This window comes from Orycteropus afer, unplaced genomic scaffold, assembly GCF_000298275.1.
Source record: "Orycteropus afer afer isolate SDZICR_OR568_19922 unplaced genomic scaffold, OryAfe1.0 scaffold00001, whole genome shotgun sequence".
Taxonomy (NCBI): domain Eukaryota; kingdom Metazoa; phylum Chordata; class Mammalia; order Tubulidentata; family Orycteropodidae; genus Orycteropus; species Orycteropus afer.
This window is the reverse complement of record NW_006921588.1, coordinates 3,535,595-3,558,998: the sequence shown is the minus strand read 5'-3', so window position 1 is coordinate 3,558,998 and position 23,404 is coordinate 3,535,595. Positions and strand designations below refer to the sequence as shown.

Here is a 23,404-nt window from a genome sequence, read left to right as displayed (position 1 = left end):
GCATGAGGAAGCCAAAATGACCAGGTGACATTCTTAATTTCCAGTTCAATGCAATCAGTATTGTGTCTCCAGGTGAGAGTGTTCCTCCCTTTGGGACTAAGATCTCCAGACCCACAGAGCATAGGGTAGCAGGGACACGAAGCAAAAATTTTTTGAGTGGGTCACTAGGGATAATAGTGAGTGGTACCACTCCTGTTTCAACCCTTTGGTTCCTGGACCCATGAATCCTGGCTATTGGAGAAACAGAACCATATATTGGATGCTGGTTTAGAGCATATACAGCCTCCTGGAGAACATTGCCCTAACCCTTCAAAGTATTACCACCTAGCTGGCACCATAATAGTGTTTTCAGTAGGCTATTCCATCCTTCTGTCAAGCCAGCTGCTTCATGATGATGAGGAACATGGTAAGACCAGTGAATTCCATGAGCATAGGCCCATTGCCACACTTCATTTGCTGTGAAGTGAGTCCCTTGATCTGAAGCAATGCTGTGTGGGATATCATGATGGTGGATAAGGCATTCTGTAAGTCCACAGATGATAGTTTGGGCAGAAACATTGAGTGCGGGGAAGGCGAACCCATATCCAGAATAAGTACTATTCCAGTAAGAACAAAGTGCTGTCCTTTCCATGGTGGAAGTGGTCCAATGTAATCAACCTTCCGCCACATTGCTGGCTGATCACCCCAAGGAATGGATCCATATTGCGGACTCAGTGTTGGTCTCTGCTGCTGGCAGATTGGTCACTCAACAATGGCGGTAGCCAAATCAGCCTTGGTAAGTGGGAGTCCATGTTGCTGAGCCCATGCATAACCTCCATCCCTGCCACCATGGCCACTTTGTTCATGAGCCCATTGAGCAATGACTGGTGTAGCTGGGGAAAAAGAATGGCTGATTTCCACCAAATGTGTCATCCTATCCACCTGATTGTTAAAGTCCTCCTCTGCCGAGGTCACCTTTTGGTGGGCATGCACATGAGACACAAATATCTTTACTTCTTTGGCCCATTTAGAGAGATCTATCCACATACCTCTTCCCCATACATCCTTGACACCAATGTTCCAATCATGCTCCTTCCAAGTCCCAGACCATCCAGCCAAGCCATTAACCACAGCCCATGAATCTGTATATAATCCCACATCTAGCTATTTCTTATTCCATGCAAAGTGAGCAGCCATATGCACTGTTCGAAATTCTGCCCATTGGGATGATTTAACTACTGTCCTTCAAGGAAGTCCCAGAAAGGGGCTGCAGTGCTGATGCTGTCCACTTTCGAGTGGTGCTTGCATATTGTGCAGAACCATCTGTAAACTAGGCATAAGTTTTCTCTTCCTCAGTCAACTGATCATAAGGAACTCCCCATGAGACCATAGGTGCAGACTGGGAGAGGGAAGGTAATGTGACTGGAGTGGAGACCATATGCATTTGGGCCACTTCCTCATGTAACTTACTTCTGCCGTCAGGTCCTGCTCGAGCCTGATCTCTGATATACCACTTCCATTTAATGATGGAGTGCTGCTGTGCACATCCAACTTTATGACTCTATGGGTCAGACAATATTCAGTTCCTGATGGGCATCTCAGGCCTCATGGTGACTTGGTGGCCCATGGTTAGGTGTTCATTCTCTACTAAAGCCCAGTAATGAGCTAAAAGTTGTTTCTCAAGAGGAGAGTAATTATCTGCAGAGGGTGGCAGGGCTTTGCTCCAAAATCCCAAGTGTCTGTGTTGCATTTCACCAATAGGGACCTGCCAAAGACTCCAGACAGCATCTCTATCTACTACAGACACTTCAAGCACCATTGGATCAGCTGGATCATGTGGCAGAGCAGCCTGCATGGCAGCCTGAATGTGTTGAAGAGCCTTCTGTTGTTCTGGGCCCCACTCAAAACTAGCAGCTTTCCGAGTCACTTGATAAATAGGCTGCAGCAACACACCCAAATGAAGGATATGTTGCCTCCAAAATCCAAAGAGACCCACCAGACATTGTGCCTCCTTTTTAGTTGTGGGCGAAGCCAGATACAATAACTTATCCTTCACTTTAGTAGGAATGTCTCGACATGCCCCACACCATTGGACCCCTAGAAATTTCACTGAGGTGGAAGGTGCCTGAATTTTTGTTGGGTTAATTTCCCAACCTCTAGCACATATATGTCTCACCAATAAGTCTATAGTTATCGATACTTCTTCTTTACTAGGTCCAATCAGCATAATGTCATCAATATAATGGACCAGTGTGATGTCTTGTGGAAGGGAAAGGCGATCAAGATCCCTATGGACTAAATTATGACATAGTGCCAGGGAGCTGATAAACCCCTGAGGAAGGACTGAGAAAGTATACTGTTGGCCTTGCCAGCTGAAGGCAAATTGCTTCTGATGGTCTTTTGAAATTGGTATTGAGAAAAAGGCATTGGCCAGATCAATAGCTGCATATCAGGTACCAGGAGATGTACTAATTTGCTTAAGCAGTGAAACCACATCAGGAACAGCAGTTGTAATTGGAGTCACCACCTGATTAAGTTTACAATAATCTACTGTCATTCTCCAAGATCCATCTGTTTTTTGCACAGGCCAAATAGGTGAATTAAATGGGGATGTTCTGGGAATCATCACCCCTGCATCCTTCAAGTCCTTGATGGTGGCAGTAATCTCTGCAACCCCTCCAGGGTTGCTATATTGCTTTTGATTTACTATTTTTGCAGGTAGAAGCAGTTCTATTGGCTTCCACTTAGCTTTTCCTACCATAATAACCCCTACTTCACATGTCAGGGTCCCAATGTGGGAATTCTGCCAATTGCTCAGTCTATTCCAATTATGCATTCTGTAACTGGGGAAATCACTACAGGATGGGTTTGGGGACCCACCGGACCCACTGTGAGACGTACCTTAGCTAAGACTCCGTCGACATCATTATTGCCCTGATGATACGTGATGTGTTTTGGAGACTATGAAGGTGGTATGTTTGCAATAAATGCTTTCATGCTCCTGTTGGGGAATGAGTTGATGTCTGTCTTCATTGCTGTTGTATTTTTGCTAAGCAGCGGAATAAAGTTAGAGAGTCAAGTTTTTATTCTTAAATTTTGGAAGGGGAGGCTCAGTACAGTACAACGCCGGAGTGGGCCACTGTGGTGGGAAAGGGGAGTGACTTCTGGATCTTGCTGAACATCTTCACTGTTTTGGTGATCTGTCCATTGACTATTTCTTTGGGTAGATATGGGCCTTGGGTGTATGTCATATGCATTTAATTTTTCTTGTGAATTTAGAATTAGAGATACTAGATTCTGAAACTTAGGGCTTAAGCAATTACATGGTATATAATTATTTCAGTTGAATTGTTCTTATCCTCAATAGTTCTAACATAGTAGAACCACAGTTCAGACACCATATTGTGGTGTTTCCATTCTTTTGGATTGATTGGACCTGTGTGGTGATCTAAAGTTTTATGCCAATTGAAAGTATGGCTTTAATATGTTTAAAAAAAAAAAGTCATTTGCAATCATGAATAATAGTCAGTGTTTACTTGTAGAAGTTTACTGCTAATTAAGAACTGACTGCATTTTGTGTAATCTGTTCCTTTTTGCACCAGAATGCAGTAAGTATGAACTGTGTGCAGTGGTGGTCTCTTGCATGCCTCCTGTGTTAACAACTTCTCTGGCTGTGTGAGTTTTGTAATAAATGGCTGTTGATTAACTGTGTGGATATGAAATACAGAATTTATACAGGAATTTTTTAATGTTGAGGGCAAATTTAATTGAGCTATGACTTAATTATTTAGTTGTGTTGTAATTGTGAAGCTTTGCCTCTGGTTTCTAATCTGCTTGTGTGCATTTCCTAGTTCTGTTGTAGAAGTATGCTCCAAGCTGTTCATAACCATGTCATGTGCTGAAAGACACTAGTTCCTCTCTTCCTCCTCCTCCTTAGTCGCCACTTACAGATTTAGCATAAGTTTGTTTGAATAGCTCCATGAGTACAGATTTGATAAATAACAGAAAGAATGTCCTCTATGAATCTAAAGCAAACCAAAGATATGCTCAGATAAACCAACTAAAATTTTAATTATGTTTATAAGCCTTCTCTTCATAGTAGTAGTGTTATATAAGGACATATTTTACCAAACCAAGAAAACTGAATTTGGCCTTGTGCCGATGGTAGTAATCATATAGCATCCACACCAGACTGACTTTAGTCTAACATTGAAATTGTTAGGTCCTGAGAATTGGAGCATATGGTTTTTAAAAGTCTGTGTGAAAATGAGTACTGGGGAATGCACTTGATGTCTAAGAGTGTATTTGTTGAAAGTATTGAAAATAAATGTTTGCTCTTTAATAAGAACATCCAGGATTTAAGGAGAAAAACAAAAAATCTTTGACTAAATTTAGCATTAACAAGATCAGTCAGTGATCGTGTATATGTGTCATTTATGATTTAGAGTTAAAAATATCCTCTTGTCAATTCATTGCTGGTGGTGAAGATTCTTAGTTGACTTCCCACAAAGAATGTAGTCAGATGCTGCATCATTAGTGCCATTTTAAAATTTGTCCTAGATAATACCAAAGTTGATTTTTTTGTCATCTTTTAACAATCTCCATCTTTTTTCCTTTCATCATTTATGGAGGGAAGGAACCCTGGTGGCACAAATGGTTAAGTACCCGGCTGCTAGCTGAAAGGTTGGCAGTTTGAATCTACGCAGCTGCTATAGGAGAGGAACGCTTGGCAATCTGGTCGCATGAAGACTGTAGCCATGAAAACCCTATGGGTGGTTCTACTCTTTCTCATGGGATTGCTGAGTCGAAAATCCACTCCATGGCACACCATAACCTCATTTACAGAGGGATTTGCAAGCTAACTGCTCTGTGCATATTCATGGGGAGCAGAGAGCTTCAATTCCACCATTACCTGTGAGGACTCATAGCACATTAGACCTGGATTGGCCACCATAGTGGGAGAACAATCAGTCCCACTGCGAAGCATGGAAGTAGAGGTGAAACTAGCTTAAGTTTTAATGCCATATTTACTTCTTCCTGAAAAATGTTGTTTTTGGTGAAGTGTATTCATTCAACAGATGTGTATTTTGTGCTCTCAGTGTATACAGCAATACATTAAGCTCCACAGATTATTCAGAAATCATTTAGGCATGAATCTTCCGTCAGAGAGTTTGCAGGAGATAATATGAAATAGGAACTGCTGAGTTTCATAAGTATTGTACTGAGAAGAGAGAGATTTCTTCTAGCTAGGGAGATGATTTTAATGTGCTAATTCCTTTGGTTCTCCATTTTGCAGGAACTTCATTCAACCATTCTCTTATCAAATATATATTGGGTGCTAGCAATAGGCTAGGTGCTGTGCAAAGCAAGGAAAATACAGTGGTCAACAGAGACATGGTCCATCATTGTCTTTAAGGAGTATAAAGTCTACTGAGACAAATGAATATGAAACTAATCAATAGACATGTACACATATATATGCACTTATTTACTACTTGACTTTTGAAAAGTACATGAGGTTGCCATGAGTTGGAATCAACTCAGTGGCAATTAACATCAACAACCGGTATATAAGAACCATAATGAAGGATCTGACCCTGGATGGGTGGTAAGAAGGAATAAGTGGTCAGGTCAGGACACCTTGAGACCAGAAGAGTGAGCACTTGGGTGACATATTGTTAATTTACAGTTTATTTTCTGATCCTTAAGGGGAAAATGTACTGGTTTTTTTTTTTTTTTTAAGTGTACGGGGTGCATCTCTTAAACTAACAAACTTCATTCTTCAAATACTGCATATTTTGTGTATACTTCATTCATTTGCTTATTCATGCATCATTTCTGATGTGCAAGCCTCTGTCCTAGGACCTGTGTGGTGGGCCACCGTTAAATCTGAAGTACATACAGTATGTGGTATTTTCTTGTGGATGAGATGCCAGATTGTCATTGTTATGAACCAGCTGATAGCATAGTTATAAAGCTATCTTAATTTTTCTCTATACAGGACAACAGTTTTGAGCAGTTCATCATTAATTATTGTAATGAAAAGCTGCAACAAATCTTCATTGAACTGACCCTTAAAGAAGAGCAGGAGGAGTATATACGGGAGGTAATGTTCAAGTACTCTAAAAAAAATATTTTTCTTTTGTATTCATAAATTGTGGATTCCAAAAACGGTGTATGTGAAATCACATATATTGAAGCTTAGCCTTATTCTATCTTTAAACAATTTATTTGATACGACATATAAGCTAACTTGAATTTTCTTTGCTACTGTGCCCCTAATACCAGTAATGTCTAGCACATAAAAAACAACAAAACCCCTTTGCCATCGAGTTGCTTTTGATTCATAGCAACTTCATAGGACAGAGTAGAACTGCCTCATAGGGTTTCCAAGGCTGTCAATCATTACAGAAGCAGACTGCCTCATCCTTCTTCTGCAGAGCAGCTGGTAGGTTTGAACTACCAACTTCTCAGTTAGCATCAAAGTGTGTAACCACTGCACCACCAAGGCTGCTACCTAGAACATAGTAGGTACTCAATAAATATCAGTTAACTGACTTTAGACCAATTGGATTCCAATGTAATAATGTAAAGTAATACCATGTTAAGAAAATAGCCTGTAATAATGTTAAAGTAAGATTTTTTTCAACCATATTTATGAAAAAAATGAATGTAAAATAAAATAAGACACCATTTTTAGCTTACCATCTTACAAAATTTAGTGATACCCAAAAGCTGCTGATCCAGTAAATCAATACTTATACTCTTTTGAAGGGCAATTTAGCTACAGTTTTTCAAAGTTAAAATGCACATATGCTGCGCCAGGAAGTCTGTTGTTAGAAATGTACCCTCTGGATATACTTGCAAAATTGTATATAAACTTATTAATTAAAATACTTTTATAAGAAGAAAGAAAATAGCCTAGACAAACACATTCATATAACGGAATACCACTCAACAATTGAAAGGAAGGTGCCATTCACACCTGCAACATCATGGATGAATCTCAAATACATTATGCTAAGTGAAAGAAGCCGGACTCAAAAGTAGGATTCCACTTGTATGTTATTTTGGGAAAGACAGAGCTGTAGTGACAGAAAACAGTCAGCAGTTGCAGGATGTGCAGGAGGGTTTGACCGCAAAGTGGAGAGAGGAATTCTGGGGACTGGTTGTAGTGGCGGTTACACAACACTATGCGTTTCCCAAAACTTCGAGAGCTGTACACCAAAAAGAATCAATGTTAGTGTATGTTAATTAGAATGTAATTTGAGGCCTTACTCACTCACTCTTGAAAAACTCTAAAATTTCGTAACAGAAATAGCTAACATTTGTCAAGTGCTTATTATATACCGAAGATTATACTAAGTGCTATATTTGGATTATATCATTTAATGTAATTATAAAATAGCCAGAAGTAATGTTTATAAAGTCTTTTCATCTTTTAATTGTAAAACACTTGTTTTTTCACCCTTTCATCTTTTAAATGATGATTCTTTCTCCAAGCTTGAACTCATTTATTTAAACAAAATAATAGAATTATTTTATTATCTGGATTTTTGTCTTCTATTTATTTATATGCTTACTATTTTAGTAATGACATTACTTGCTTTTGTTATTTTATATCATGTCATTGTAATCCATTAAGGACAGTGAATCTTTTCTTTTTTGTCTCTTGGTGTAGATTTTTTTTTTAATGTGGTTGTTATCCCCAGTGATTTGGTAAAACAACCCATTTTACTATAAATCATAAATACTTCATCTTTCTTTGAGAATGATTATTATGCTTTAGAAACATATTATACTTGTCTGGCACCTTTGGGTAACATAAACATCCTAAAAGCAAGATTCATTCTCTTCCTCTCTTCTTATCATAAAGAGAATACTCAAACTTTGATCTGAAACTTAAAACGGTTTGTACAGATTGTCTAAAACACTTCTCAGAGCATAGCGGAAGATGGCTAGCATGCTGTATGAATTAAATTTCTTCCCCTCTGAAGCAAAATAAATGTTTATACTTATGGACAAAATGTAAACATGTACAGAATGATTAACTGGACTTACAGACTTGGCTTGATAGGTAGGGTTAGAACCAGTCGATCGATTTTCACGGCTTTCTTTGTGTTAAATGAACTTTTTTTTTTAGCAGTAGGCTTTTTTATACTTGAAATAGTTAACTACCTTACAACTGTAAATTTTAAAATATCTGAAAAATCTTGACTTGCCTTTATTCATAAGGTTGACTTCTAAAATTAAATTTTTCCTTGTGATTAAAATTAAAGAACAGAAAAATCTAGGCCTTAGATTCTTGGAATCAACTTCTGACTTATTTCCTTATAAACATTGTAAATATATACAAAGTAATATTGACTCAAGGGCCTGTTGAGTAGAGACTTGGCCCAGTGCCAGTGAAGTACATGGGAAATGGCCACAGATGGAAGAGTGGAGTGGGAGGCGGTCTTGGGACTGTTGAAGGTCATTTGTTTCAATCAGATTGATTCAGTGGTGGACTGCTGCATTAAGAAAGTTTGCAGAACTAGAAGATGGCATTTGCAGCACTGATTCTATAAAGGAAATAGAGAGGAAGTAAAATAGGGTAAGAGAAGCAAAGTGTTTTATGGTTGGTAGTGTTGTCTCACTATGATACAGAATTTCATTTTGTTTTTGTTTTGCTTTTTAGGGAATAGAATGGACTCACATTGACTACTTCAATAATGCTATCATTTGTGACCTAATAGAAAATGTGAGTACTTAAGTATTGTTGTTGTTGTTGTTGTTATGTGCCGTCGAGTCGGCCCCGACTCATAGCGACCCCTCCTTGGGTTTCCGAGGCAGTATCACTACGGAAGTAGGATTGCCCAACCTTCCTTCCGAGGAGTGGCTGGTGGGTTTGAACCGCCAGCCTTCTGGTTAGCAGGCAAGTGTCTTAGCCACTATGCTACCAGAGCTCCTGTACTTAAGTATAGCTTCCTTAAAAAAAAAAGTTAGTCCCAGAAATATTACTCAGGAATGTTCTCACTGCCTTCGGTGGTAAGCATTAGTATTTTCTCCACTTTAACACCTATTTTTAAGGAACTGTAGAGTTCTGGAGACCATTGTGGCTGTAAGAAACCATATGCTATTCTTGAACACATACATGAACACCTGAACATTTTAATAGTTCCTCAGGACTCCCTTTGCTCATACCGTGAGCCCACTCATGCTTTACGTACCAGCCCTTAGATACAGCAACCTCCCTTGTGTGGTTGGAGCCCAGGTCCTATCCGTGGTTCCTGGCAATGTGAACACCAAGTAGAGTAGGTTCAGAGCAGGCATTCCAGTGTTTTGCCAAATCAAACTATCCATTTCATTTCTAAAACTCCAGTGACCTGTTAATGTACTGTTCATATTAAGATCAAGGAGGAGAAAGGAACTATTTGGGGGTGAATTTAGTGGGACCCCAGAAATGGCTCAGGTGTAGACATAGCTTTGACTCATGGAATATGTGCAGAGGGTATTGCATGTATGACAGTGGCAAAGGCCATGAGTTTTTCAGAAGACCCAAGTAAAGGCTTAATGTGTGACAAATTACTAGATGCTTTTTACCTTGGATCTAAGATTTTTATTTTTGGTACTGTATTCTATATTTACTGTAAATGTGAATTAATTGTAAAGAGAGGGATTTGTGTAGGAAAACCAGGAAGCTCTTTTATCTTATGGTTAGTATAAGTTACAGTCCTGCCCTCTGTGATAGTATTTTGAAACTGTACATAACCTTTATTGTCTTACGGTCCTTTTAACTGTTAACTTGACAGCTCATGGAAGTGAGTGCTTTGTTTGTGGAATAAAATCACATGCTCACAGAAAATCACTTCCTATTCATCTTTAATAAAACCCTTTTGGAAATTATACAATTAGACAATATTTGTTCTCTATTCAAAGGTATTAATTCCTGAGTGTGGGATCTTTGATTAAGTTGAACATTACCAATAGTCTAAAAAGCACTATTTTTGAATAAAAATATGCATGAGGAACTTTGGTGGCATAGTCCCTAAGGCATTTGACTGCTAACCAGAAGGTTGGCAGTTGAAATGCACCAGCCACTCCATGGAAGGAAGACTGGGCAATCTACTTCCATAAAGATTTACCACCTCAGAAATATGAGCAGTCTTAAAATGTTCACACTAGATATTCCACATAGGCATTTCAGAGCTCTCCTAAAATCCAGGAAATCCACTGTACGTTTTCCTGGTAAATTTTGTGACCAAGGTAATCTTGTTGTGGGAGCTTTAACTTTAAGAATTCCTGAACTGGCATATTTTCCTTCATAAACATAGCATTGTACATTATTATTTCCTTTTGAGAAAAAGAGTCTTTAAGAAAAAAAAAAAAAAAAGGAAAAGCCGTAATGCACTTGATTTAGCTAGATTATCTCAGCCAAAATATTCCCTTGCATATATGATTGAAAAAACTCATGTTCACGCAGGAGACTAAGTACATAAATAAAGGAAATGTTTCCTTCCAGCATCACTTAACAATAATGTTTATTCTGGGGCTGTTTTGAACACATTTGATCCTTGAGAGTCCATACTTCCCCTGGGTTTTGACTAGAGTGAATAGATGCCAGTTAGAGGATGTCATGGCCCTGTGAGGAGAGGGGAAAAGAACAGAGAACTTTGCCTCAGTGGAAGTGGGTGGGGTTGACTGTTGGTAGAAATGGAAGTTGTTCTCTTCGGAGCTGAAACATACAGGCCATTTGTTGACATGGGCCTGTAGGAGCAATCCAAGATATTGCAATCTTCATTCAGCAAAGTAGGAGATTCCTGACTTCTGATTCTCTTTAGGATAAGTATGATCACAAGCTCTGAACACACAACTAATAAGTTTTTACTCATGTTTACCATCCATTTAGAAATACTCTATGGAATCTGAATTTTATTCTAAATGGATACTCTTGAAAACTGCTTGATTGCATTAATCATTAAAAGTAGCATTCCAAATCACAGCATTATTATTATTATTTTTCTTCTAGAAAATGTTATTTTGAACACATGAACAATTTGGAAACATCTGAAACCAATTTCTTTCCCAAGCTAAGAATCAAACAATGGCCTTTGAAGACTGCGTTGTGATTTGTGACAATGTTATGGGGATTGTATTGTCACATTAGTTTCTGATTTGTTGTAGTCTCGAAGGCCTTTGAAGTCTCATGTGCCTTTTTTCTTTTTCTTCTTAAACAATAGGAATTGCAGTCATCATCCCCTTAAGGTGGCTAAGGTGACTAAGCCCTGTTGTGTAGGAGGAAGGGAGTCAGGGTGGGGGTTGGGAGGTACTGATAAGACACACTCCACACACACACACCTGGGACATGCTGGAGGAGGGCTTTGTCTTATTTGTTTTGCCCCTCTACCTTTTGTTTTAACTGAGCAGAATTTTTCTTGTGACCGGAATTTTCTTGTGACTGAGTTGATTGTGTTTGATGGTGTAATTAGGAGTAATTATTAAAACAATACAGTGAGGAAGGAAGGAAACTTTATTTCCTCTCTCTCAGAACACAAATGGAATCCTAGCCATGCTGGATGAAGAGTGCCTAAGACCCGGCACAGTCACCGATGAGACCTTCTTAGAGAAACTGAACCAGGTCTGCGCCACCCACCAGCATTTTGAGAGCAGAATGAGCAAGTGCTCTCGGTTCCTCAATGACACGTCTCTGCCTCACAGCTGCTTCAGAATTCAGCATTACGCTGGCAAGGTATGGAGCACCTGCGGTGTTAAGCCAGGTCTGCAGTCATCCCCAAGGTGACTGTGTCTCAGTTGTCGTCAAGTTGATCAGATTCATGGCAGCCCTATGGGTGCAGAGCATAACTGTGCTCCGTAAGGTTTTCAGTGACTGACTTTTCAGAAGTAGGTCACCAGGCCTTTCTTCCAAGGTACCCCAGGGGGCTTCAAACCACCACCCTTTCCTTTAGTAGCCAAGTGAAATGTTGTCTCAGGGACTCCCTGTGTCTCAGACATAGGCATTCTAAAAATGTTGGGTTAGGAGGATAAGTTAACTGACAAGTAGTGAATCATTGAGTGTCCCATAGAAATAGAGTCTGAACCATGTTGAGTAAAATCTTATTAGTCCTGTGACCAAAGCTAGTGGACTTAATGAAGAGTATGAAGAGATTTAAAAATTTTATTTTATTTATTGTCAAGCACTAAGCCATGGAGAAGATCTATCAACACTAAAAAAAAACCTTTTATCAGTAAAAATTGGGATATGGTAAAGACTGACAGTTAGGTTTTAAAAGTACAAATCATTTAACAAAAACAGTGATTTTTTTGAGATTTTGAAATGACACTAGGGAGACTTTCTACCTTTTTTTTAAAAAAATCACTCAATCATTTGCTTGGTATGTGCAGACATTAATTTCATGTCATTTAATAAAAAATGATATTAAAAATAATTTGACAACATTAATTTTTAATTAACTTTTAGAAGTATCAAATTAGAGTTAATACCTCCCTTCTGATGAATAAGATTTAAACATCAAAGGGAAGAGTTTTATGTATTTAGTAAAGAGTAAGTATATAGAATCTGAATTAGTTTTATTTTCAAAATATTGGCACTTGGTATTTTTTAAGTTTTCACTACACTATATTATTAAAAGATACTTTTCTGATCAACTGCTTTGCTGGTTTAGTTTGTCTATGAAAATACCATTTTCATACATTATTTTTCTGCCTACTTTTGAACAGACTAGAATTGGTACATGTGAACTAGAAAGTAAAGTAAAACCTCAAAAATAAGCCCCAACATCAAAAAAAAAAAATCTAAATGAAATGAAAATGTTATGATAACATTTCTAGAGTTTATTCTTGTAGATCCTGAAGGTAATAGAATTTATTTTGAACTCTCCTGTAATATAAACAGATGGTATTAGCGTGTGACTAACATGGTAAGGGTTTTTGATGGAGAAAGAGGATGAAATATAGTCTTGGAATATTTTCCTTGACAGTTGTTTGACATGATAGTGTGCCCTCTGCTAGCTGTTGACTTCCATGTGCCCATCATAGGTGCTGTACCAGGTGGAAGGATTTGTTGACAAAAACAATGACCTTCTCTATCGTGACCTGTCCCAAGCCATGTGGAAGGCTGGCCACTCTCTCATCAAGTCTTTGTTCCCTGAAGGGAATCCTACCAAGATCAACCTAAAAAGGCCTCCTACAGCAGGATCACAGTTCAAGGCTTCTGTGGCCACATTGATGAAAAACCTACAGACCAAGAACCCAAACTACATTAGGTATTTCTGGCACATAAAATTTTTACCAGCTCAAATGTGAAGACATTTTGGAGGAAGATGATTTACTTGTTTGCTTAAATCTGAGCATAGCCCAAGCCAAGAATAGAAATAATGTTATTTTAGGCTTTGCATAAAAATACCTGAGTGCTCCCAACTACTAAAACAAAGGGAAAAGTAGTGAAGCTGGGTGGTTGGCATGTAGGATTCTCAACTTTCTACATGTTTACTTTTGTTATTATTATTATTATTGACAAGTTGAAAAAAAAAAATGTAAAATTTTCCTAATCAGAGTTTTGCAGAAAACTCTTACTGGAATCATTTTGGGTTCTTTGTATTAGAGGACAGCATTGAAGCAAGAGGGGTTACAGCTTTGGAGTTGGGAAACATGTGCTTTCTTTCCTGAGAAAAATTTCCAAAGAAATAGAAGAAACTCCTAAAGAATCACCTCAATTGTTTTTTACTGCCTTTAGGGAATATTATATCAAACTCTCAACATTCAGTAAAGGCCAACTATGATTAGAGCTTGTGATGAATGTATTTGGTGAAAGGAGCCCTGGTAGCACAGTGGTTAAGTGCTTAGCTGCTAACTGAAGGGTTAGTGGTTTGAACCTGCCACCTGTTCCATGGAACAAAGATGTAGCGATCTGCTCCTATAAAGATTACCACTTTGGAAACCCTATGGAGCAGTTCTACTCTGTTCTATAGGATTACTGTGAGTTGGGTTAATGGAAATTTGGTGCACCAAATAAGAGATGATGTGTGCGTGATGGGTCAGTTTCATATAATACATGCGCGCACACACACACACACACATACACACACACCCTCTATAATTGTCTTTGAAAATTCAGATATGACACAATGGAATACTATGCAACATTAAAGAATAACAATGAATCTGCAAAACATCTCACAACATGGATGAGTGAACTTAGAGGTCATTATGCTGAATGAAGTCAGTCAATCACAGATGGACAAATACTGTGTGAAACCACTATTGTGAAACAAGTCAAAAAAAAGGGTTTCACAAAAGGGAAATATTCTTTGATGGTTATCAGGTGTTGATGGAGAAGGGAGGGTAAACCAGTAGCTTGAGGCACATATTAACTTGGGTTAAAGGGAGGGCAAAAATATAAAAAATATATTTAAAAAAAGAGACAAAGAGAATTTACTGGCTCATGTAACTGGGAAGTCCTGAGGTATGGTAGCTTCAGGCACAGCTGGATCCAGGGGCTCAAAGGAGGGATGGGTTCCTTGCTCTACTCTTCAGCTCTTCTTCATTCAATAGAAATTCATCCTTGAACAGGCTTCCTTCGAAAAAGAAAAAAAAAAAAAAAAAAAAGAGGAAGAAAGAAAATTCAGGTATGAGGAAACTAGAGTAAAGAACATTTTTATGTTTTGTTTGTTTACTTACTGTTTATATTAGGAAAAATCACAAATAGGCAAAATCCTCAGAATTTATTATAATCAGATTAAAAGATATATTGGATAAAATTCCTAGTGTCCAAAATAATCAGGAAACTTGCTGTGATTGGTTGCTCTTGTTTCTCTCAATTGAGTAGACATTATTTTTATAAATGTAAAAGAAAAACTGTAAAAACACCAAGGCTAAACTAGGTAAGATTTATTTATGTACATATTTTGTGTGTGTGAAATTTATTTGACATCTGTAAGTAGGCTGAATGTTTAACAATATATTAATAAGGATATAGGGATTGCAAAATTCGATCCCAAAATAATATTGTTTAAACAAGGTTGAAAGTGATTTCTCCAGGCTCCTTCTATTTTGTGGCTCTGCCTTTCCTTACCTGCATGGTCAAAGATGACTCTCTACTATGTCAGCATTCTCAGCCAGCTAGAAGTGGGAGGAGGTCCATTCTTTTTAACGATAAAGCCCAGAGGTGGCACACATTACTTCCACTCTGATCCTACTGGCCAGAATTTGTTCATATGGCCACGGCTCCCAATGATGTCTGGGACGTGTAGTCGTTCCCTGGGCAGCGAAGTGTCCTGCTAAAAATGAGAACAGAAATAGAGAAACAACAACGTATTTTACTTTTTTATGAAGCTATAACGTACATAGAATAAAACCCATGAATCTTAAATGTAGAACTTGCTGAATTTCTACATATGTATACCCTTGTGTAAACACATTCAGATAAAGATATAAAATGTTTCCATCATCCAGTAGATTCTATTGCCCCTTCCCTGTCAGTTCCCACCATCACTTCTCTCCAGAGGGAATAGCAGTACTGACTTCTAACCACAGACTAACTTTTCTTGAACTTCGTATGAATGGAACCATGCAGTATATATTCTTTTATGTCTGCCTTCTTTCACTCAGCAAAATGTCTGTGTTACTCATCAATGTTGCATGTATTAGTGATCTTTTTTTTTTTATTATTGCTATGAAGTATTTATTTTTTAGGTTATTGTAAAATGATTTGAAACAATATTAAAAGAAAAGAGTGGGTTTGCCAAGAATGATAAATGATTGTTTCCCTATGAAATAATTAAATATAAGTGGTTTGTAAAACATGGACAGATATGTCCATAGGAGACAGAATTTAAAATTTAAACTCTTTGTAATATCTTAGGTGTATCAAGCCAAATGATAAAAAAGCAGCACACATCTTCAATGAGGCTCTAGTATGTCATCAAATCAGGTACCTGGGTCTTTTGGAGAATGTTCGTGTGAGGAGAGCAGGCTATGCCTTCCGGCAGGCCTATGAACCTTGCCTAGAAAGATACAAAATGCTTTGTAAACAAACATGGCCTCATTGGAAAGGCCCAGCAAGGTAAGAAATTCATTGACTGTATGTAATAATGAGTTTTTAAAGCATTTAAATAACGTTGTGGGTTTTTTTGTTTTGTTTTGTTTTTGTCTTGTTTTGCATGGTGTTACACAAAACTTTGAATTCTATGAAAAATTGGGATATAATCTTTGTTTTGGAGCCCCTTCCATCAGAATATGGAGCTCTGGTGGTGCAGTGCCTGAGGCATTTGACTGCTCACCAGAATGTTGGTGGTTCAGACCCACCAGCCACTCCACAGAAGGAAGACTAGGCAATCATCTACTTCCGTAAAGATTTACTGCCTTAGAAACCCAATGGAGGTTGCTATGAGTTGGAATCGACTCAGTGGCAGTCGGTTTGGTTTTTTGGTTTCCATCAGGATACTATTTTGTCCAAATTCTTGATTAATTAGAATTTTGGATTTTCTATTAGGACAGAATAAGGTTTATCAGATCCACATTTGGAACTTGTTTGTCAATAGAAATTTTATAATCCTCCTGTGGCAAATGAATTGTTGTTGCTAGGTACCACCAAGTTGATTTTGACTTACAGAAATTCCATGTGACAGAGTAGAACTGCCTCATAGGGTTTTTCAGGCTGTAATCTTTGCAGGAGCAGATTGCCAGGTCTTTTTCCCACAAAGCAGGTGGTTGGGTTTGAACCTCCAACCTTTTGGCTAGCAGCCAAGCACTTAACCATTGCACCATTTGGTCTCCTTCTGGCAAATGTGTGGGAGGAAATTAGTAAGTGGTATTTGTATTTGGATAAAATCATGGTAATAGAGGCATGTTGGATTACTATGTCTAAGGAGATCTGGTGGTGTAGCAGTTAAGGCATTTGGCTGCTAATCAAAAAGTCAGTGGTTTGAACCCACTAGCTCCTCTGCAGAAGAAAGATGAGGCCATCTGCTTCCGTAAAGATTTACAGCCTTGGAAGCCCAATGAGGATCGATATTGACCTGATAGCAATGAGTTTGGTTGGGATGGTTTTGATTACTGCTTCTAGCTTTTCACTTTTCACATGGTTTATATATATATATGGAGAGTCAATGAGTGGGCCCATCCACTTTGCCCAAGTCTGAACTGAGAAATAGATCCAGGAGCAGAAAATGTTCAGAGTGTTAATCACTAATAAAGCTGGATTGAGATAATGGCTTGGACCTAAGGCCAAGTGCTTTTAACTCATACTCTCTGAACTGCACTTACCCAGCTAGTCACAGACAGAGTGAGGGGCTACTGCAGACCCCTCCAGTTGAACAGCCCCATGAGCCCTCCATCTGCAGAGATAACTAGTGTGCTGTGGGTGGGCTACCGCAGGTCTTACTGGTGCAGTGGCCTTTCTGCTGCTCTCACTGCTTGGAGAAATGACCCTCCTCTCGGGAGGCAGAAGCTCTCTCCACAGTACTCATAAGAGGGCTGATGTGCCTGTTTCATGAACCCAGGCTGGCACTTTTGGATCTTCCTTCCACCATATTGGTGTTGCCTTCATGTTCTCACTGGCCCTGGCCTTTCACAGGAACATTCGTCAACAGCATTAGACCTCCCTTGCATTATAAGAGATGTAGAAACTCCAGATAGATGTGGTCTGTGGTGCATAATACAGTGTTCCAAAGGGTGGGATCTGGGTACTTTTTTTTTAGTCCCCCACTGCTAAATTCCTGAGGATTATGGTCAGCATGTATCATGATACTTAGAACATGCACTCTCTCTCTCTCTCTGCTCAGCACATAGTCCACAGGGCAGTGGGCAAAGTTTTGGTTTTAACAACTGATGTTGAAACTGGGGTCCAGGATGGAGAGATGTGGTCAGACCCAAGTCCAAACCTTGCTTCCGTCACATAAGGTCCACATTCCTTAGCATCCTGCGGGTCTGGCATTTAGCACTCTATTTTAGGCCCAGCTTGCCCCTGGAGGGGCAGGAGCAATGGTTAAAATATTATCAAAAATTAACTGAGTAGCTCTGGGTTCCCTGCACACCAACCTGGCCCTGCTAGGGACATTGTTATGGGTAAGTTAGGTACAAATTGTTACCTCTGCTAATAAAATCAAGAAATTGGCTTTGATGCCACATTTTCTTAAAATACGTAATTCTGAAACCAAATTTTTCTTTTATAGCATTTACTAGATTTGGTTTCATTTGTGGAATTCAGCCTAGAAAAGTCTTTGATAGAAAGCTACTTACTGAAAGAGCATTCACACTTGGAAATGAAGCTATTTTTTTGTATACTACTGAGAACCTGAAAATCATCATTTAAGAGAAGATAAACTAATTTTGGACCTCATTGTTTTATTTCTGATTATTTTTATAGATCTGGTGTGGAAGTCCTGTTTAATGAATTAGAAATTCCTGTGGAAGAATATTCCTTTGGTAGATCAAAGATATTCATCCGAAACCCAAGAACAGTATGTAATCAAAACTCTTACATTCTGAACTTAATTTGTAATCAGATAGTCAAGTTCTTAAAGGTCAAGATCACACCATTACCTGAGATGCTACCAGAATTCTACATTCTTGTGTTTATTCGAATGTCCACAAGGACAAGTCAAATAAGGAGTAGTGGAAAAAATATGTATATTTTTTATAAAACTTCCACGTCTTTGATCTGATAGATTATAAACACTGCGGATGTCATTAAAAAAAATTATACAACAATAAAACCTCTCTAATTCATAGTAACTTATGGTAAATTCAGTGTGTATTTGTAATACCTGAGTTACACAATTTCTTATTATTTAGAAGTACATGAAAATACTCAAATTAAAAAATTTTAAAGCTAAAAAGAACACTTTAAATTCTGCCTTGTAAAAACTCTAAGAGGGCCAATTTATAAATGAATAGAACTGGCATGAAGTATAATTAGTATATAGCAGTGGAATGGCAACGTGAAAATTAAGAGAATTTGAAAAATGTTTAAATTGTTTATGAGGTAAACTTTGCCACCCTCTCCTTTACATTAGTAATTTGCATCCTCATAGACTTTTTTTTTTTTTTTTTAATTTTATTGTGTTTCTAGTAGTGTATACATAGCAGTTTAGATTCCCATTCAATAATTTCCACATAGGTTATTCAGTGACTGGTTACATTCTTCACAATGCATTAACATTATCATTATTTCTTTCTGGTTGTTCCATTTCTGTTACTATATTTTTCTGCATATAACATTCCCACATAAATTGCATCCACACACATATAATGCACATAGTGAACATAGAAACTAATATGCGAGGGGGTTGTGCAGTTTGCAAAAACTGTATATCACACGTGTTATTTGCGTAAAAATAGAGTAATCTAGTTTCCTTGCCTCTTTACATTCTCATCTTTGTTTAAATTTGGTCATATATAGGTGATTTTTTTTTTAAAGGAGCACAGTACTTACAGATGAAAAGTATTATTTTTTGAGCCAATTTGTTACCTAGCTATAAGGTGACCTCAGGTTAGTTTCAGTCCAGAGTTTGAAGAGTGTCTCATGTGATCATCCTCTAGTTACAACCAGTCCAGTAGGTCTGGGTTTTGTTTTTAGAAATTAGAAGGTTTTTCCACATTCTTCTCCCATTCTACCAGGATCCTTTTATTATGGCCATGATTAATAGACATTTTACCTCCTGAGAATTCTTTTCATCTATGTCATGAATTTTGGGTAGGTTTCGATAAGTCCATCTGTCATTTCTTATTAGTTATTCAAATTAGAAGACCTGAGGAAGCAACGGCTCGAGGACTTGGCCACTCTCATTCAGAAGATTTATCGAGGGTGGAAGTGCCGTACTCACTTCCTACTAATGAAAAAAAGTCAAATTGTGATTGCTGCCTGGTACAGGAGATATGCGGTAAGATTCTCGGTCATTTTAATCTGTAATAATGATACTAATCTTTATTCTAGACTTTCTGTATATGTAATGTTTACATATTTAGTCCTCCCAAGAACTTCATGAGGTGGATGCTCTTATGGTCCCTTTTTTTAAGATGAGAAGACTAAGGCACAGAGCAGTTTAAGAAATTTGCCCACAGCCAGACAGCTGCATAGCATTTAAGCAAATAGTCAGAAAAATTGTAGATTGTAGTAAGTACTAGGAAGGACATAGAGAAGGACAAAGAATAATAGAGTGATGGGACATAACTGTAGCTGAAATGGTCAAGGAAGACCTTTAGGGAGGGCCCATTTGGTCAGATAGCATGTTAAAAGATGGCACCAAGAAGAGAGAATACTTTGAAGCACTTGATAGTTATTCATTCACTGCACACTTACTATCTGCTGTGTGTCTGACCCTATGTTAATGAGCATAATACAAAGAGCAGATATAAATAGTGGTGACTCCCAAGCCATTTAGACATATTAATTATAGTTAGCATCATGGAAGCATACTTTGAATTAACTATAATAATTTTGGACTCTTTTAATACTTCCGTTTCTTTATATGTTGACTTCTGGAAGAAGTCGGATTTGCATGAAGTGACCAAACACTCTTTGTCAATCCTGGCAGTGTGTGTAGGCCTGTCCCTTGTGTGCATTACAGATGTGCAAATAGAACTGCTAATACCTTCCCTTTGTATCCTACAGCAACAAAAGAGGTATCAACAGATGAAGAGTTCTGCCTTGGTAATTCAGTCTTATATTCGGGGTTGGAAGGTGAGTTTAAAATAACTATGTCTTATTTATTTGGGGTTTCTGGATCCTTCACAAAGGATGGTATCTTTAGGTTCACTCTGCAGGGGATGCTCCCTATCTCCTGCCTACCCTGTAAACAGTCAGATGGAAAAAATAAATATTATGGGTAAGCTGGGGTTCTGATGACCATGTCTTGGCTGCTTCCTTCTAACTGGTGCTCTTTTTAAGAGCTTTGTTCTCTAAGCAGGAAGTCCTGGAAATAATACAGTACATGATTTCAATATTCTCTTGCCCCATGTTTGCCAGGGAGGCTAAAGTCCAGAAAGCTGTCTCACAGGCATTGCCTTCACACCTGTGAGTTCTGCCAAATCTCAGCACCCCCAGGCCAACACCTTTCCATAACTTCCCAGTGACTATCTTGAGGGCTCAATGAAGAGCAAGAGGTCCTGGGCACCTCCAGTTGAAGAGGGAGTCACGGTGGTTCCAGGTCTTTCCCAAAGACCAAGGCTGGTTCAGGGGTAGGCAAACTATGTCCTGTAGACCAGTTCCAGCCAGTTGCCCACATTTGTAAAAGAATGGATTTTACCATTGTTTTTAAGAAAAGGCATGAAAATATTTATTGATCATGATAAGAAATTCATAAGTTTTCACTGGAACACAGCCATGCTCATTTATTTTACATATTCTTTATGGCTGCTTGAATGCTACAACAGCGAAGTTGAGTAGCTGCAACAGACAGATTAGCACACAAAGGCAAAAATATTTATTTACAATCTAGCCCTTTATAGGGAGCTCTGATAGCGTGGTACCTAACGCACTTGACGGCTAACCAGAAGGCTGGCAGTTCAAACCCACCAGCCACTCCTCAAAAAGAAGGTTGAGCAATCTACTTCTGTAGTTATACTGCCTCGGAAACCCAAGGAAGGGTCGCTATTAGTCAGATCCAGCTCGACGGCAAATAACAACAGCAGCAGCCCTATATAGGAAAAAGTTTGGCAACCCCTGCTCTAGGTCAGATACTTCAGGGCCTGTTCTGACCACTATCCTGTAAGGAGATTTTATGGAGTAGTCTGGACCCAGAGAGGATACTTCTAGATAATTACCTAGGCCTATAGCCTCTTCAGCAATTAGAGACCTGGCCAGTGTCCTGTGGCATCCATTTAACTTTGTCTAGGCCTGTGGGCAACTGATATGCTGGTCTTCTCGCAGCAAATACTGAAATACAAACCAGAACAGATAAAGTGAGTGAAGCTGCTGCTTTTAGGTCCTTCCTGGACTACCTTCTCTAGTCCAAAGGCTTCAGAGACAGGACCCGAAGTCGTGTGAACCAGATGTCCTCCTGGCCACCACAAAGTCAGTTTCCAGCAGCTGCTGAAAAGAGGGCACTGGTTTGGGACCAGGGAGATAATTTTGTTTTAGCAATTTTTGAAATAATCTCCTTTGAATAAAAAGTACCCGTTGCTTGCTGTTGAATCAATTCTGACTCATAGTGACCCTATGTCACAGATTAGAAAACTGCCCCATAGGGTTTCCAAGGCTGTAATCTTTATAGAAGCAGTCTGCCACGTCTTTTTCCCATGAAGCAGCTGGGGGGTTCAAACCACTGACCTTTCAGTTAGCAGCCGAGCACTTAACTGCTGAACCACTAGGGCTAGGTCAAAGATACTTCAGGGCCTGTTCTGACCACTAAGAAGGAAAGCTATAGTTATGTTCCACATGGTAATGATAAAAGATGAAAAGGACTTTGGGGAGAATCACTTAGGATCCTCTGACCACATTCTGAGATCTGTCCCCTTCCTTCTGATGTGTGTCATCTTGGATTGTGGTGGCAGCTTCTCCCTGCCCTGTGTCAGGGCCTGGCAAACTGCTGGCCAGTCTGAAGCAGAGGCCTCACTGCTGTGCTTGATGACATCTTCACGTACTGCCTTATCATAGTCACTTTTGGACTAAGAAATTTCCCCTTCTCCTTTCTTTAAGCTATTGATTTTTTCAGTAAGAATGGGTTTGATAGTTATCATCTCTTCAGGTAACATTTCAAGTTACCACCAATTCCTTTTCTTTTCTTTTTTAACTTTGTGTTGGGCTATTATGTACCTTAGGCTCGGAAAATCCTGCGGGAACTGAAACATCAGAAACGCTGTAAGGAAGCAGCCACAACCATTGCAGCATATTGGCATGGTACCCAGGTAGGCCGTGCTACCCGGGTCCCTCTTGTTCAGGGGCAGAAAATGGTTCACTGGCTTCAGCTACTGAGCACGCATTGCCTCTCGCGCTTTCCAGCTGTGTGGTGTGGGGTGGTGGCACACACTTTTGCGTTTGCTATGTGGTGGTGACTGGTGTCTTTCTTTTTCTTTCTCCATTGGGAACCAGCAGTAACCTTTCCTGCCTTAAACATTTCTGTAACTCCTTTTCACATGCATCACAGGCGCGAAGGGAACTGAGACGGCTGAAGGAGGAGGCTAGGACTAAACATGCTATTGCAGTTATTTGGGCTTACTGGCTTGGATCTAAGGTACTTGATGCACACATCCCACCGCTCCATTCTGGAATTCTGCAATAATGAGTCCTGCTCTCCAGTGTATTTGGGGGTTGGTTAATGGCTACAGTTAATAGTGACTCACACTGATGCATGGCCTAGCAGCCAGATTTAAGATTTAATAAACCAGGAGATGTTAGTGTCACTAGTGTAAACAGGAAACTTAAGCATGTGTAGGCAAAAATACTAATTGCTTACTAATAAGGCCTTAGTAAAGTTATTTTATTTTA

The 23,404-nt window shown here is 38.9% G+C and overlaps 1 protein-coding gene across 1 annotated transcript in view; it reads left to right on the top strand.

Moving 5' to 3' along the window:
* MYO1B (myosin IB) overlaps positions 1 to 23,404 on the top strand; it is a 195,333-nt gene that overhangs the window by 153,316 nt on the left and 18,613 nt on the right. The window contains exons 13-22 of the mRNA XM_007936644.2: positions 5,981 to 6,085; positions 8,657 to 8,719; positions 11,507 to 11,707; positions 13,015 to 13,241; positions 15,839 to 16,039; positions 18,344 to 18,437; positions 19,710 to 19,859; positions 20,591 to 20,659; positions 22,738 to 22,824; positions 23,064 to 23,150. Coding sequence (XP_007934835.1) covers positions 5,981 to 6,085; positions 8,657 to 8,719; positions 11,507 to 11,707; positions 13,015 to 13,241; positions 15,839 to 16,039; positions 18,344 to 18,437; positions 19,710 to 19,859; positions 20,591 to 20,659; positions 22,738 to 22,824; positions 23,064 to 23,150 — 1,284 coding nt within the window. The remainder of the gene's footprint in view (positions 1 to 5,980; positions 6,086 to 8,656; positions 8,720 to 11,506; positions 11,708 to 13,014; positions 13,242 to 15,838; positions 16,040 to 18,343; positions 18,438 to 19,709; positions 19,860 to 20,590; positions 20,660 to 22,737; positions 22,825 to 23,063; positions 23,151 to 23,404) is intronic.